At 43.9% G+C, this 15,736-nt stretch overlaps 3 protein-coding genes across 3 annotated transcripts in view; all 3 read right to left on the reverse strand.

The window, feature by feature from the left end:
* The window catches only part of sfxn1 (sideroflexin 1), a 192,315-nt gene that overhangs the window by 147,167 nt on the left and 29,412 nt on the right, over nt 1-15,736 (reverse strand). The window lies entirely within an intron of this gene.
* LOC134440115 (septin-8-A-like) overlaps nt 1-15,736 on the reverse strand; it is a 32,537-nt gene that overhangs the window by 14,150 nt on the left and 2,651 nt on the right. Inside the window, exons 2-7 of the mRNA XM_063190060.1 lie at nt 14,674-14,788; nt 13,397-13,592; nt 7,960-8,146; nt 5,998-6,159; nt 3,519-3,615; nt 1,982-2,150 (exon numbers count right to left, since the gene is read on the reverse strand). Of these exons, the coding sequence (XP_063046130.1) occupies nt 1,982-2,150; nt 3,519-3,615; nt 5,998-6,159; nt 7,960-8,146; nt 13,397-13,592; nt 14,674-14,788 (926 nt within the window). The remainder of the gene's footprint in view (nt 1-1,981; nt 2,151-3,518; nt 3,616-5,997; nt 6,160-7,959; nt 8,147-13,396; nt 13,593-14,673; nt 14,789-15,736) is intronic.
* LOC134440116 (uncharacterized) overlaps nt 1-15,736 on the reverse strand; it is a 209,537-nt gene that overhangs the window by 1,502 nt on the left and 192,299 nt on the right. The window lies entirely within an intron of this gene.

The following is a 15,736-nucleotide window of genomic DNA, read 5'->3' on the forward strand; positions in this document are numbered from 1 at the left end:
GGGAGAGAGAGAGAGAGAGAGAGAGAAAGAGAGAGGGGAAGAGAGAGAGACAGTGACAGAGAGAAAGAAAGACAGAGAGATAGAGAGTTATTTCAGGGGACCTAGAGTGGATGGTTTTTTTTTTAAAAGGTGACTGCCTTCAATATAGGTCTAAAGTGCAGGCCGCACAAGTCCTCCAAGGGCAGTACTATGAACACATGTGTTCATAGTACTGCCCTTGGAGGACTTGTGCTGTCTCATGTGTTCATAGTACTGCCCTTGGAGGACTTGTGCGGCCCTTGCAGGAATTTGAAGTGGCCCCTGAATGAAAAAGGTTCCCCACCACTGCCATATATGGTCAATTTTGCCCCCATTTTTGTCTGTGGGACTTCAGCGGGGTTTATAGCAGTGCTTCTGAACCTTTCTTGAATAAACGCTCCCATGACCTCATTATAAGCCCCCCAACGCCCCCTTGACCTCATCATAAGCTCCCCAACGCCCCCTTGACCTCATCACAAACCTCCCAACGCCCCCTTGACCTCATCATAAGCCTGCCAACGCCATTAAAAAATAAAATGGACTCAAGCCCCCCCAATGGCATCTAAGCACCACCCCCTCTCAGCTGTCTTCCTCTCAACGCCCCCCCTAGGCCTCCCTAACGCTAGCCTGATTATCATCGACTTTCAAATCTCTTCAAGACTTGGTCTGACAAAGAGCATAACAATTAACATTTCCCAAACGGCATGGTTGACCAGCCTCCCTTGATTTGCTACTGGTTGTTTGCTTCCTGACAAAGTGGGAGGAGTTCCCGATTTTTCCGGAGCTCAGAAACAATATTGCTCATGGCCTGACTAGAAGCAACGCTGAAGGTCTTGCGTCACTAGGACGGCGCAGCCTAGCTACCCTAATGCCCCCTTAGGGGCTGTAGAGCCCCCGGTAACACTTTACAATATAAAACTAGCAGTCGCAGCGGTCCTGGAAGTTTCTCCTCCAAAGATCAGAAGGCATGAAACCACATAAAACTCACACAGTAGAAGTTGATTCCCACTCCACTGTGCCGTCATGGTTTGGTTATCACTCATTTACCAACATTTGTAAATGCTTTGTTAAATGTTAATTGTTATTAAATGCTAATAAACTGTTTATAAAGCTGTGAATAGGACATTATTGTAAAGTGTTACCATCACTAGTCAATAGAAAAAATAGTGTATATATTGACGTAGCGTGGCATTGCATACTTGTGGCTACATAACCAGCTGCTGTGCTTAACATAACCAGATACTGACACCGCTGCACACTGGTCTAGTGTTGTCTACATGAGCAGCTCATTGTCAGCATCAGTGACCTTGAGGCCAATCTCACCCAGCTTGGGAGGATGGCTGAAGCCCCTCTTTGTTAGGGTGCGTGTGTCTTTCAAGCCCATCTCCTCCAGTGTGTCTGTGTGTGTGTGTGTGTGTGTGTGTGTGTGTGTGTGTGTGTGTGTGTGTGTGTGTGTCTATCTGTTTGTGTGTGTGTGTGTGTGTGTGTGTGTGTGTGTGTGTGTGTGTGTGTGTGTGTGTGTGTGTGTGTGTGTGTGTGTGTGTGTGTGTGTGTGTGTGTGTGTGTGTGTGTGTGTGTGTGGATTAAACACACCTGAGGGGTTCATTGTCAGGGTCCGTGTCCTTGAAGCCCATCTCCTCCAGTGTGTGTGTATGTGTGTGTGTGTGTGTGTGTGTGTGCGTGTGTGTGTGTGTGTGTGTGTTGTGTGGATTAAACACACCAGGAGGGTTCATTTTCGGGGTCGGTGTCTTTAAAGCCAATCTCCCCAAGTGAGTGTGCGTGTGCGTGCGTGCGTGCGTGCGTGCGTGCGTGTGAGTGTGTGTGTGTGTGTGTGTCCTTAAGACACTCAGTTTCTTTTAGTTTTGTATAAACTCCTATGAAATTTGGCTTGTGCTATGATAAACGTCTGTCTGTCAATCCAAATAAATAAGTAAACTGTGTGTGTTGTGTGGATTAAACACACCTGAAGGGTTCGTTGTCGGGGTCGGTGTCTTTAAAGCCCATCTCCTCCAGTTTGCAGCGTCGGTACAGCTCGTAGTGGCGCGCGTGCGTCTGCTCCCGCAGGTCCTCCATGTTGACCCGAATCAGCATCTCACGCAAACGCACAAAGTCACAGTGGCTCTCGTTCTCAACTGGACAGAATAGAATAGAATAGAATAGAATAGAATACAATGCAATGCAATGCAATACAAGACAATAAAAAGAATGGAATAGAATTGTCAGGAAACAAAATAAAGAATTTGACAAATTGAATAACCAATGTAAACCAAAAAAATGAGCTAATTGATGATGATGGATCTACGTATTTTGACTGTTATCATTTTCTTGTTGACACGTTTATATGTATTATGCTTCCTGGAGTACTCGAAAGGAGTTAGGGACGCACGACCAACTCCATCAAGTTGTGAAAAGTGTGTGCACAGAAAACAAAATAGTGTGGCCCGGGCCGGCACATTTCAGAGGGGCCTTGGCTGGAATCTACCGGAATATGAGGGGCCTTGGCTGGAATCTACCGGAATATGAGGGGCCTTGGCTGGAATCTACCGGAATATGGGGGGCCTTGGCTGGAATCTAACGGAATATGGGGGGCCTTGGCTGGAATCTAACGGAATATGGGGGGCCTTGTCATGTTAACCTTTGGGAACCACTGTGCTAGACATACTGTACATGTTATACACAGAGTATACCTGATGTGTATAAAGTGTACTGCCTACCCTGTACTGCTCCCCAAGGGTACTGCCTGACATACTACAGTATACATACATACTAGACATGCTGTACTTGTACACGTATGATGTGTATGTAGTGTACTACTTGCTCAGGGGTACTGCCTGACATACTACACATACATACTACACCGGTGTACTACACCTACTGTACCTGATGTGTATGTAGTGTAGTGCCTGACATACTACACATACATACTACACTGGTGTACTACACCTAGTGTATCTGATGTCTATGTAGTGTACTACTTGCTCAGGGGTACTGCCTGACATACTACACATACATACTACACCGGTGTACTACACCTACTGTACCTGATGTGTATGCCTTGTACTGCCTGACATACTACACATACATACTACACTGGAGTAATACACCTACTGTATGTGATGTGTAATGTAGTATCGTGTTAGTGCTGGCTCACCCTGTACTGCTCCCCAGGGGTACTGGCTGTACTGCCTGACATACTACACATGCATACTAGTGGTGTCAACAATAATCAATTCGGCAATGCATCGCAATGCGGGGCAGGACAATTCAATAATCGTTTCTGCATGTGTCGATGCGGTACATTTTTTCAAGTTTCAACTACTTTCGTGGATATTTCTAGAGTAAATGAACATGAAATGAACTGAAAGCACTTAAAGGCATTGAAAAGTGCAGGACCGATACAGAAAACAGCCAATGAAATGTTGGTCAGTATCTGACTGCTTGTATTGCCTCATGACTGATGTAGTGCATGTATGTATGTAGTGTATGTAGTGCATGCTCACCCTGTACTGCTCCCCAGGGGTACTGCCTGGCCCTCACCATCTTGTTGCCCACCTTCACCTCCTCGCTGCTGCCCACCACAGCAAAGGGGAGATGAGCCTGTGGAGGAAAAGACATACATACAGTATATACAGGCATCACACTGAGCTGAAGAAATGGGCAGTCATGGGTAAGCGGTTGTAGACTTGTAGCCCAAAGGTTGCCGATTCAACTCTAGACCCGCCAAGTTGGTGGGGGAAGTAATTAACCAGTGCTCTCCCCCATCCTCCTCCATGACTGAGGTACCCTGAGCATGGTAGCGTCCCTCCGCACTGCTCCCTTGGGGCGCCATTGGGGGCTGGCCCCTTGCACAGGTGAAGCATAAATGCAGTTTTGTTGTGTGCAGTGTGCAGTGAACACTTGTGTACTGTCGAGTGCTGTGTCACAAAGACAATGGGAGTTGGAGTTTCCCAGTTGGGCTTTCAGGCTTTCTTTCAAGAAAAGAAAAAACTGAAGGTTTGGTGTGGGAGAAAAGCTAAGTATCATCAAACATGGCCATTGGACTCCCTCCTTTTTGCTGTTACTTAGTGATCAGAATTCTTAAACTAGGACATTATTGTGAATGCCCAACAAATACTTTTTTTTAAATATAGGTTCTCTATATTTCTTCTGTTGTCCAGTCTTGCACTTTAAATGTGTGTTGTACTGGTAATGTATGTGTACTGACTGTCTATGTCTATACCTAAAGTGTGTCTATGTCTGCATGGGAAAGAAAGACACGTAATTTCAATTCTTTGCATAACCAGTACATGTAAAGAAATTGACTTGACTTGACTAGTGATGCTTTGACGTTACCTTTGCCAATGCTGCCACCTAGTGGAAAATTGTGAGTAATACCTTTTTATGACAGCCATGTTGGCCTACATTCATAGTAGGATGAAAGCAAAAGAGACCCACTGGGAAAGATTCTACTCTCTTTGTGACACAGCACACCACAGCAGACAGTGCACAAAACATGTATGCCTCATCCGTGCAAGGGTCAGCCACACTGGCAGTGCCATGCTCAGGGTACCTCAGTCATGGAGGAGGAGGATGGGGGAGAAGACTTGTTGTTGTTCACTCTCCCTACCCACCTGACAGCATTGGGGATCAAATCTATAATGTCCCTGGTTGGGAATCAAATTTACAACCCTTGGGCTACAAGACCAACGCCCAAACGGCTTGCCCATGATTGCCCTTATCTGATAAACATCATACCACAAAAACTGTCTGGGCACACAGCAGTCCATGAAGCATTTTGAAGACGGTGGGTAAAGTGGCACATTGTCATAATGCCAAGTTGCCTATGGGGACTTGGGTTCGAGTCTGGCCTGGGTTATCACACAACCCTTTACAATATGTTACATTACATTACACTTGGCTGGCGCTTTTATCCAAAGCGGCTACAGTTGTTTTAAGTACAGGGTATTGGCTCAACTTCCCTGGAGCAGTGTGGGGTTAGGTGCCTTGCTCAAGGGCACCTCAGCCATGCAGTGAGAGAGTGTTGGGATTCAAACCTGCAACCCACCCTCTGATCCAAAGCCCATCTCCTTAAAGGACCACTTCAGTCAATTTCAATATGCTGTTGTATTGCTCACGCTATTTTCCCAAAAGGTACCGCTGTTTGCTAGTTGTCTACTGATGTTGTATAAACTTTTCAATGTTTTTGGGAAGAAATAAAAATGTTTAAAAAAAATAAAATAAACAAAGCGCTGCGCCCATTACAATGATCAGGATCTCGGAAAAGGCTGAAGAAGAAAAAAAAAAACCTCAGGTACTGACAAGTCCATGGTAGTGTGAGCATTACAACTGCATGTTGTCCTTTAACCACTAGGCCATGGCTGCCCCAAACCCTATAACTCATCTTTCTCCCCTTTCAGTCATGATCTTCACTGTCCAATTGTTCCACAATTAGGGCAAAATGCCCATGAAATAATAAAAGAAATAATTTTAGAAAGATGTCTTAATTAATTGGTAGAGTATGAAAAAAAACCCACAGACACACACACACCTACCCAAGGGCCTTCATTAGGGAGCAATAGGAACATGCTTTTAGGGGTGGGGGATGACGCGACACTTTGAAGCTGATATCAAAGTGAAGCACAAATACACACACACACACACACACACACACACACACACACACACACACACACACCAGAAACTTACATTCACTAAGTCCAGCTCTACGAAGCTCTTCGTCCACACACACACACACACACACACACTCACTCACGAACGCATGCGCGCACACACACACACACACACACTTACATTCATGGAGGAGTTCACCTGTACGAAGGCTTTGTCCACACACACACACACACACACACACACACACACACACACACACACACACACACACACACACACACACACACACACACACACACACACACACACACACACACACACACACACACACACACACACACACAGTCACACACACACACACACACTTACGTTCATGGAGGAGTTGATTTCAGCGATGGCCTCGTCCTCCGTGGGGAACTGGTAGATCTGCACGCCGTTGCTCACCAGCTCGCTCATCACCTTGATCTTGAACTTGTGCAGCTCGCTCTTGGAGATGGTGTCAGCTTTGGCAATGATGGGGATAATGTTTACCTGAGTCAGAAAAAAGAATATTTATAATATTATAACATGATTAATATTATAATACTATACAAAATTGAAATCTATACAAATCTATAATCTTGAACTTGTGGAGTTCACTCTTGGCAATGATGGGGATAATGTTTACCTTAGTCAAAGGAAAATATGATTTAATATTAATTAATATTAATATTTTACTTCCCCAGTACTACACCACTATGACATTACATAGTGCCTTTAGTAATGCAGTACAACTTTGTCCTTGCCATTTTGGTAAACAGATGGCCGTGCTGCAGATGGGCCCGTCGATGGGCCTATTCACTCTTTGCTGAAAATACTCAACTACATCATAACAACATTGCTTTGACAATGCAGAAATTCTTAAAGGTGCACTGTGCAGGAAATGGTCAAAAAGGTACTGCAACTATGCTGCTCATTGGAACTGGGTTGCCTATTGCCAAATTTGGTCTTTTCATGCACGTTTACTAAGTAATAAACTAATATTTTCTAGTATGGCCCAAGTACAGTCATTTTCGCAGCTAAAAATGTCTATTTCTGGAAATTCAAAATGGCGGGCCATGGAGATCCCACTTTTCATGTATGAAAAGTAAAATTTTCCCAGTCATAATGAATACTTAGAATTTGATGGTGGTGGTGAGTATTCATGAAAAAGGTAACATTAGTGAATGGGTAGCATGAATTCTGGAAATAAACAACTAAAAATCTTACACAGTGCACATTTAAGTAACCAATGAAGACTTGATCATTGCAGAGTCCTGGCCGGCTAGCCTGGTGGATACATTCATTGAGGGAGTGTGTCCTAACTGCTGACGGTTCCTCACTAGTGTGCGGTCATGGTAGGGTGTCCTTGACATCTTCACTAAGGAGTGCATCCTAACAAATAAAAGTTTTAAGGTCAGCTCTGCGCTAAGGAGTTACTGTGGGGTTTTTTGTGTTTAATTATTTAAAGGCTTTTATGCCTTTATTCGATAGGACAGTGTGAGATGGTGACAGGAAGCGAGTGGGAGAGAGAGATAGGGGAGGATCGAGAAATGACCTGGGGCCGGAATTGAATCCGGGACCCCAGCGAATCAGTGCAGTGCCCTACCGATTGAGCCACGGCAGAGCGAGGGGTTAACTTAGACTTAGATTTCTTTGTTTGGAAGTCAGAGGCGTGCTCAGTCCCTTTAGGAAGATGAAAAAGTATTCTTGTGGGTGCTCTTTGGTTCAAGGTTTAATTTCAAAAAAGTTGCTTGAAAAGAGAAAAAAACTTTTCTTCACCAAGGCACTCCAAAAATGTTTTAGTTTTAATTATTATGACATGTCCATTAACCCCTTAGCGCAGCACTATGGCTCTCTGTAATGTCACAGCAATGTTGTTATGATGTAGTTAAGCATTTTCAGAAAGTAAATAGGGTCGCCGGTGACCCCTGCTGCAGTAAGAGGCTACGGACTTTAAAATTGCCCACGCGTAGCGGCAGTTGAGCCTTCTTCAGGGCATGATTTAGATTTCTTTATTGTCCATTAAACTGACATGAAATGGAAAATTAGCTTTGGTGGTGGCATAAAGACACACAAGACAAATACACAGTCAGCACAATAAAGAATACATAGATATATGTGTAGATGATAAGATAAAACCTGTGGAATAAAATTAAATCCCATTACTCTATCCATGTCACTCAGTTAAATATTTAAAACCATTTAAAATGTACCATATTACTTCTAAGAGGAGCACACAGAGCTTTCTACACTGAGTGACGATGATGCACTGTGTTACTGTATACAATTGAACAGGTTAACTGAGGTTACCTTGCTGTCCAGTTTCTTCATGGTGACCAGGTCTAGTGACTTGAGCGAGTGCCCCGTGGGCGCGATGAAGTAGAGGCAGACGTGGATGCGCGTGTCGTGGTAGTTGAAGAGCGAGCGCTTGATTTTCAACTCCTCCTGCAGGAAGTTCTCAAACTGGCTATCGATGTAGTCCACGATGGGCTTGTAGCTAGAGGACCAGAAAACACAAAAAAACATGGCATCATGAGAGAGCGTAAAGATGACGTGCTGATTTGAACCGACTATCGCGCGTGTCCAATACACCTTTGCAAGTTAAGGCGTGCTCCACATACGCCCTGTGACAGGTTAGGTTTAGGGATGGTTTTGGTCTGGGCACTATTTCCCAAGAAATTCACCAATCCCTTACTTATTTCGCTGTTCCTGGCAAAAGTAAAGCAGCAGAACACATGGGAAAGATACAGCACCAGAACTGAGGAGGGTTTTTTTTAGCGAAGAGACAACAGTGTCTTTAAGTTCCAAAGAGGAGCAACTAAAATCTTTTGACTAGAATGACCCTGATGAGGGCAGCCATGGCAAAGTGGTTAGGGAGGTGGACTTAAGATCAGAGGGTTGCGGGTTCGAAACCCACTCTTACCAGTCTCCTCCCTACACCTCCATTCATGGCTAAAGTGCCCTTTTAGCAAGGCACCTAACCCCACATTGCACCAGGGACTGTAAGCAATAAAGCCTGTCAATAACTAAGTCGCTTTGGACAAAGACGTCATCTAAGTGTAATGTAATGAATCCTAATCCTCACAGACAAAGCACAAAAAAAGGCCAACAGGAATGCGATAAGTGCATTAATGGATCACGGTTATTTACGTTTTCAGCACATGCAATATGGTCTTAAGTTGTAACAATCCTTTATCTCTATAAAAGGCTTACAATGCAAAATGACGTAAACAAACTGATACTGCTCAACACAACTTGTAAGCTTTTCCCCCTCATAGCCTCCAAGTGCAGATGGGATTGCCAACGATCCAAGTGCTTTTTCGTTTAACTACATCATGACAACATTGCTATGACATGGCTAGGTCAGATATCAGTACATGGCCATTACTATTTTGGTGACAACACACTTATAATAGTGATTCTGCCAGTGGTCCCACAATGCAAGCTGTTACACCAGTGGAACACAGTAATAGTCATTAGCCCTTTTTCCATCAGATTCTGTAACGAATTAAAAGTTATATTGCATTACTTTGTAGCGATACAAGATGAGTTTGGTTGGTTTTCCATCAAAGAGGACGATTCTAGAGAAATAAAATGACGTCACAATAAACGTGCTGATGCCCATTAATCTGACTTGACAGATGATTTTCCATCGCAAAATGCGGCGGATGTAGCGAATTAGAAAAGTTATCTACCATAGTACACAGGGCCGTTGGTAATGCACTATGATTTGGGTCATTGCTATTCTGGTCACAGTGAATTTATAACGCTGTGTCTTAACGGGTTAAGGCAGGGTTATTCAACACGGGGGTTGAGACCCCATGTGGGGTCACCTGGAATTCAAATGGAGTCGCCTGAAATGTCTGAAAGTGTGTGAAAAAAGAATACTGATAAATATTACCAACTAATATAACATAACTATTCAAAATTCTCTTTGAAACACCATTTACAATCTTAGACTGTCATAAATATCTATAGGTTTAATACCCTATAACTTATGTAGCTCAGTCATGTTTTCATTTTTGACATGAAAAAATGTGTATGGGTTCCCCAGAAATTTGGGATGACAAAATGGGGTCCCTTGACAAAATAACTTGGGAACCACTGGGTTAAGGGTAGGGCTGCATGATTATGGAAAAAAATCATAATCACGATTATTTTGGTCAAAATCGTGATCACGATTATTGATATTTTGCAGATTTTTTTGAAAATTATAACAAGATGAAATATAACCAAGAATGAACTATATACGGGATGAGCAAAATAAAATGAATTGTAATACTTATGTAAAGGCAATAGCATGAAACTTAGGTGGACAGATTTCTGGCCAGAAACACCAGCCTGTCAGTATGTTCTGGCTTCAAGGACGCTCTCAAAGGTTAAACGATTAAATCACTATTAAAATTTTGACTTCGATTTCACTAATTTATCACGATTTTCGATTATTTTCGATTAATTGTGCAGCCCTAGTTAAGGGGTTAAATTTTTCTCACATCTAGTGCTCTGAAAGAACCGGCGCCGCACAGATGTTTGGGGGAAAGGGCCTGCATACATAGCTTCATGTTTGGGGGAAAGGGCCTGCATACATAGCTTCATGTTTGGGGGAAAGGGCCTGCATACATAGCTTCATGTTTGGGGGAAAGGGCCTGCATACATAGCTTCATGAGTCGACTGGCATGCCTTCACAGATGTTTGGGGGAAAGGGCCTGCATACATAGCTTCATGAGTCGACTGGCATGCCTTCACAGATGTTTGGGGGAAAGGGCCTGCATACATAGCTTCATGAGTCGACTGGCAAGCCTTCACAGTCAGTCACCACCATCAAGCCCTATTGTTTTCCTTCCATTCACACGACCCTTAAACTGCTAAGAGGAAAACACAGCCACGAGCCAACACTCTGTGCGCAGGGCTTTCCAGCGCCAAGAAAAGCAATAGCTGCATTCCACAAGAGGAGAATGTCACTGAATGTCAGGCGTGAGGTATAATTCTGACTTTTTTGTTTTGAGAGAAAGTCGTGGAAGACCGCAAGGTCGAAACGTCCTCACCTAAACCTAAAGAAGAAGAAAATCCAAAGGAGTGTGCGAGTGTGAGAATCACTTTTTTTGTTCAGCACCAGGGAGTGTGCCCAAGTAATGCCACAAGCATAATTCTGACAGCCACAAGTATCAACAAAAACTCCCAGGACGCCACGCTTCACACTGAGATGCTTACTTGGAGATGTCAAAATTCCAGTGTTGTAAAAAGTAAAAGTAAATAATAATAAATAATACTAAAACATACGTTTTATATAGCGCTTTTCATGATACTCAGAGTCACTTTGACAGTGGAGTACAGTGGAGTACAGTGGCGTACATTCTCAGTGTATCTACCTCATTCAGTACAGTGTAGTAACTGGTGTATAACCTATTAAAGATAATGCACTAGTGTTGTAATTGCATCAATTACAGTACTTTTACTTCTACTTCTACATCATATACATCTGCAGTTCCATTCCTGTTTTTTTTTGTAATATTGATATTTTAAGCTCAGATGTCCAAGAGTGACTGTAGCTTTTGTAACTAACAAATGTAGACAAAAATCTCAAGTCTTAAGAGTTTAACTTTGGCAAGTCCAGTACAGAGTTTTTGAAGCCTGGAGTGAGGCGCACACAGGAAAAAAAAAACAATGCAGCGCATTGCAGCGTCGGAAACAAACTGAATTTGAGTGCCTGCCAGAGACCAAAAGCATCACAGAGTGCAAGGCATCTCAGAGTGTCTGCATTGGCTCAAGTTCAAGTTCAAGTTCAAGTTTAAGTTTACTTGTGCTTCTCAAAAGAACCCGAGGTGACTCTGACTCAGAAATCAAAAAGCACAAAAAATAAAGGTGACTCTAACATGCAGTTCCCCAGTGCCATATTCATCCTTATTTATACATGCTGTCCAGAAACCACAGTACAAACCTGATGACCAAAGACATTAGTCCAATCCTTCAGTAGGCTACATACAGTTTCACAGTATTTTTCATCCTTGCTGCCCTGAGCAAAGACATTAGTCCTCTATGACAGGCGTCACCAACTTTCTTTAAAACCCTCAGCTATAATGAAGAACAAACAATCATTCAAACATAGTGTGTTTTGAAAAGGATGTCCAGACTTTGATTTTGGATGAACAAGTAGCTCTTGGGTAGCCCTCAGGTAGCCCTCAGGTAGCCCTCGAACGCAAAAGGGTTGGGGGACCCCTAAGACATCCATCCTGTACCTACCAACCTTTCATTCCTGTTCACCTGATCTCCGAGGCCCACAGCGGAAATAAGGTAACAAAGAAACAAGTCCACTATGACTTGATGAGACTTAATTTAACTTGAGTACAACCTCTGGATGTACCACAGTACCTCCCATCCTTTGCTGATATCTCCACACCCCACAATGGAAACAGGGTGAACAACGCATCAAGTCCACTATGACTTGACGTGACTTGACATGACTTGACGTGACTTGACGCAACTTAACTTGACTATGACATCCAAAAGTACCATAGTACTATCCTGGTTTCCACCTGTGTGTGTATGTGAAGCTCTGGAGCACCCTGGTGGCGCTCCAAACACACACATCGGTCTGGGAGCATGTAGCAGGATTCCATTTTCTCCAGTCAAAAAATAATCTGAGCATTACTTAAATATCAATGGCGGCTCACATTGAGGAGTCACAGGGGCGTATTGTAGACTATATTGACGGAAGGAATTTGTTGATATTGAAGCAATAAATGCTCAGATTATTTTTTGATTGGAGAAATAGAATCCTGCTACATGCTCCCAGACCTAGTAGCAGAGCTCACGAAGCTGCGCGGAACTACAGGTCAGGCAAGTGCCAGGCAACCACAGTACCTCATGTTCTCCAAACCCCACAATAGAAATACGTCGAACAAAGATATAAGTCCACTACGACTTGATGTGACTTGACTTGACTTGACTACGACATCCAAATGTACAACAATACCTCTCGAACTTGTTGGCCAGATCTCCAAACCCCACAATAAGGTTAACAAATAAATACAGTAAGTCCACTACGACTTGACGTGACATCACTTGACTTAACTTGACTACGACATCTGAATGCATCACAGTAGTACCTCCCATCCTGCTTGCTAACATCTCCACACCCCACAATGGAAATACGGTGAACAACGAAATAAGTCCACTATGACTTGACATGACTTGACGCAACTTAATCTATTTTAGCCTAAGCCCTTTTTGGGAAAAGGTGCCCTCTCCCTATTAAAACCTAAATATCTCAGCCTTATCGAAGCACATAAAAACATGACATCAATTGCATTTAAAGGCTATAACCTTCATCTAGCACTACAACGTGTTCATTCAGCTCTAACATACCCACATTTTTAATAAAACAGCTCAAATCTAAAGAACCTGAATGCAGCGTACAGCATGTCGCTCCAGGACACAATGGGTTAACTTGACTACGACATCCAAATGTACGACAGTACCTCTCGTACTTGTTGATGATATGTCCACACCGCACAATGGAAACAAGATGAACAAAGAAATAAGTCCACCATGACTTGACGTGACTTGGCATAACTTCACTTGACTATGACATCCGAAAGTACAGCAGTACCTTTCGTACCATCTCGACCTGATCTCCAAACCCCAGAATAGAAATACGTCGAACAAAGATATAAGTCCAGTGCGACTTAATGTGACTTGACTTGTCGACTTAGCGTGACTACGACATATGAATGTGCCACCACAGTACCTCTCGTCCTTGTTGACCTGATCTCCGAAGCCCACGGTGTCGACGATGGTGAGCTTGAGGTGCACGTTGCTCTCCTGCAGGTCGTAGGTTCGTGGCCGCAGCAGCACCTGTTCCAGGTAGTGGCTGGCCTCCTCGTTCTCGAAGGTGGTGTTGAACAGCGTGTTCATCAGCGTCGACTTGCCGATGCCCGTCTCACCTGAGGGCAGGTAAATAGTGTGCCATTAAGTTTGAAAAATCCTTCACACGCACGTGCACACATGCACAGGTGGCCACACACGCACAGGTGGCCACACACACACACACACACACACACACACACACACACACACACACACACACACACACACACACACACACACAACGGTAGCCACACACACATGCAAAACAGTATTCACACATACACACACGCATGCGCGAGCGCACACACACACACACACACGCAAAGACACACACATACACACGCACGTGCACACGCACACACACATTCACACACACACACACACACACACACACAATCTTGCTAAGTGATTATTAAATTAAGTATTTGAAATTGAATGAGACCTTTAAATCCTATCCAGTGATGATTAATTGAAAACAAAATCGGGATTAAAGTCACATAAACCCTGTAGTCATTATAAAAAAAGCACAGACAAACCCCCAGACAAACAGACCTACCAGAGATTCTTTAAGTATATAGAGATATGCCAATGTAATAGGTTGCTATGGGCACCTAACCAGGTTCCGGTCTGCCTAAAGGGGCATGTCATAATACTCCTAGCATTGAATAGAACAGTCCTTAGGTCTGCCTAAAGGGGGATTTCCCCCCCTCCCCCTTGCAATAATAGAACCCGGAAACAATGGGCCAATGGAACCTCTCTCTCTCTACTCTCTCTGGACCAACTGTCTTCACATGGCTTGACATGACAAGAAGAAAACAAAGACGTTGACTAACAGATCAAGAGAACACTTTTTTTTTTAAAAGGCTAATAAAGATAATTAGTGACAGACAAACATGTACCGCAGGTAGGGAGACAGACAGACTAAAAGGGCAGACACATAGCCAATAAAATCACATGGCCAATTAAAAAAAAACACACAAATGCTATCAAACAAACAAACAAACAAACAAAAAGGCCAACAAATCACCACAGACAAACAACCAGACAAATTGTTACTGCCTGGCACATGCACACAGACGGACAGGCAGGCGGGCAGGCAGGCAGACAGAGAGACAGACAGATAGTGTGCCATGGCAGGCAGGCTTTGGCAGTGCTCACCTACACAGAGGATGTTAAAGCAGAAGCCCTGGGAGACGGACTTGCTGACCAGCTGGTCCGGGAGACTGTCGAAGCCAACATGGCCACCCAGATTCAGCGTCCTCATCCCGTCACTCTGGAGAGAGAGAAACACACACACACACGCACACACGCATATGCATGCACACACACGCATACACACACATACACGCATACGCACGCACACACACACACGCACACACACATGCACATACACACACACATATGCATACCACACACATATATGCATACCACACACACACACACACACACACACACACACACACACACACACACACAGATATACAGAAACACACACACACACACACACACACACACACACACACACACACACACACACACACACACACACACACACACACACACGCACACGCACACGCACACAAATGGATTCACTTGAATTGCCGCATAACCTGGTGTTCCAGATTGATATCAGCAAGACGAGGCTAGATCAAACGGGAGGTAGCTTAAGCTCAGATGATGTCATGTCCCGACAGGCGGTGATTCTGTCTGGCCCGCTCTCTCCTTCCAATCATGCAATTCATGAATGGCCAGACAACTGTTACTGCGATGTTCTTTTAATAAAATGTAATTACCGAACGTGTGTGTGTGTGTGTGTGTGTGTGTGTGTGTGTGTGTGTGTGTGTGTGTGTGTGTGTGTGTGTGTGTGTGTGTGTGTGTGTGTGTGTGTGTGTGTGTGTGTGTGTGCGTGCGTATGCGTGTGTGTGTGTGTATGCGTGTGTGTGTGGTTGTTAAGGAAAAGTGTAAGTATGTCAGTAGTACGCCAAGTTATACAACACTTTACACACTTTCAGTACATGTTGTGTCTATTCACTGCAAATGAGTTGCCAAGGATTCGGAAGGATGTAAACATCTTTCTGACAGTACTGTGCTGTATATCCTCAGCATAACAGCACCTTTATGAACATAGAAAAGTATGGTATCACACAACAACATGATCTCCAAAAATTCCGTGCTCCTGGACACGGATGGTAGGGGCACAAAATCCGTGTCCAGGAGCACG

This window comes from Engraulis encrasicolus, chromosome 23 (genome assembly GCF_034702125.1).
Source record: "Engraulis encrasicolus isolate BLACKSEA-1 chromosome 23, IST_EnEncr_1.0, whole genome shotgun sequence".
NCBI classification, from domain to species: Eukaryota; Metazoa; Chordata; class Actinopteri; order Clupeiformes; family Engraulidae; genus Engraulis; species Engraulis encrasicolus.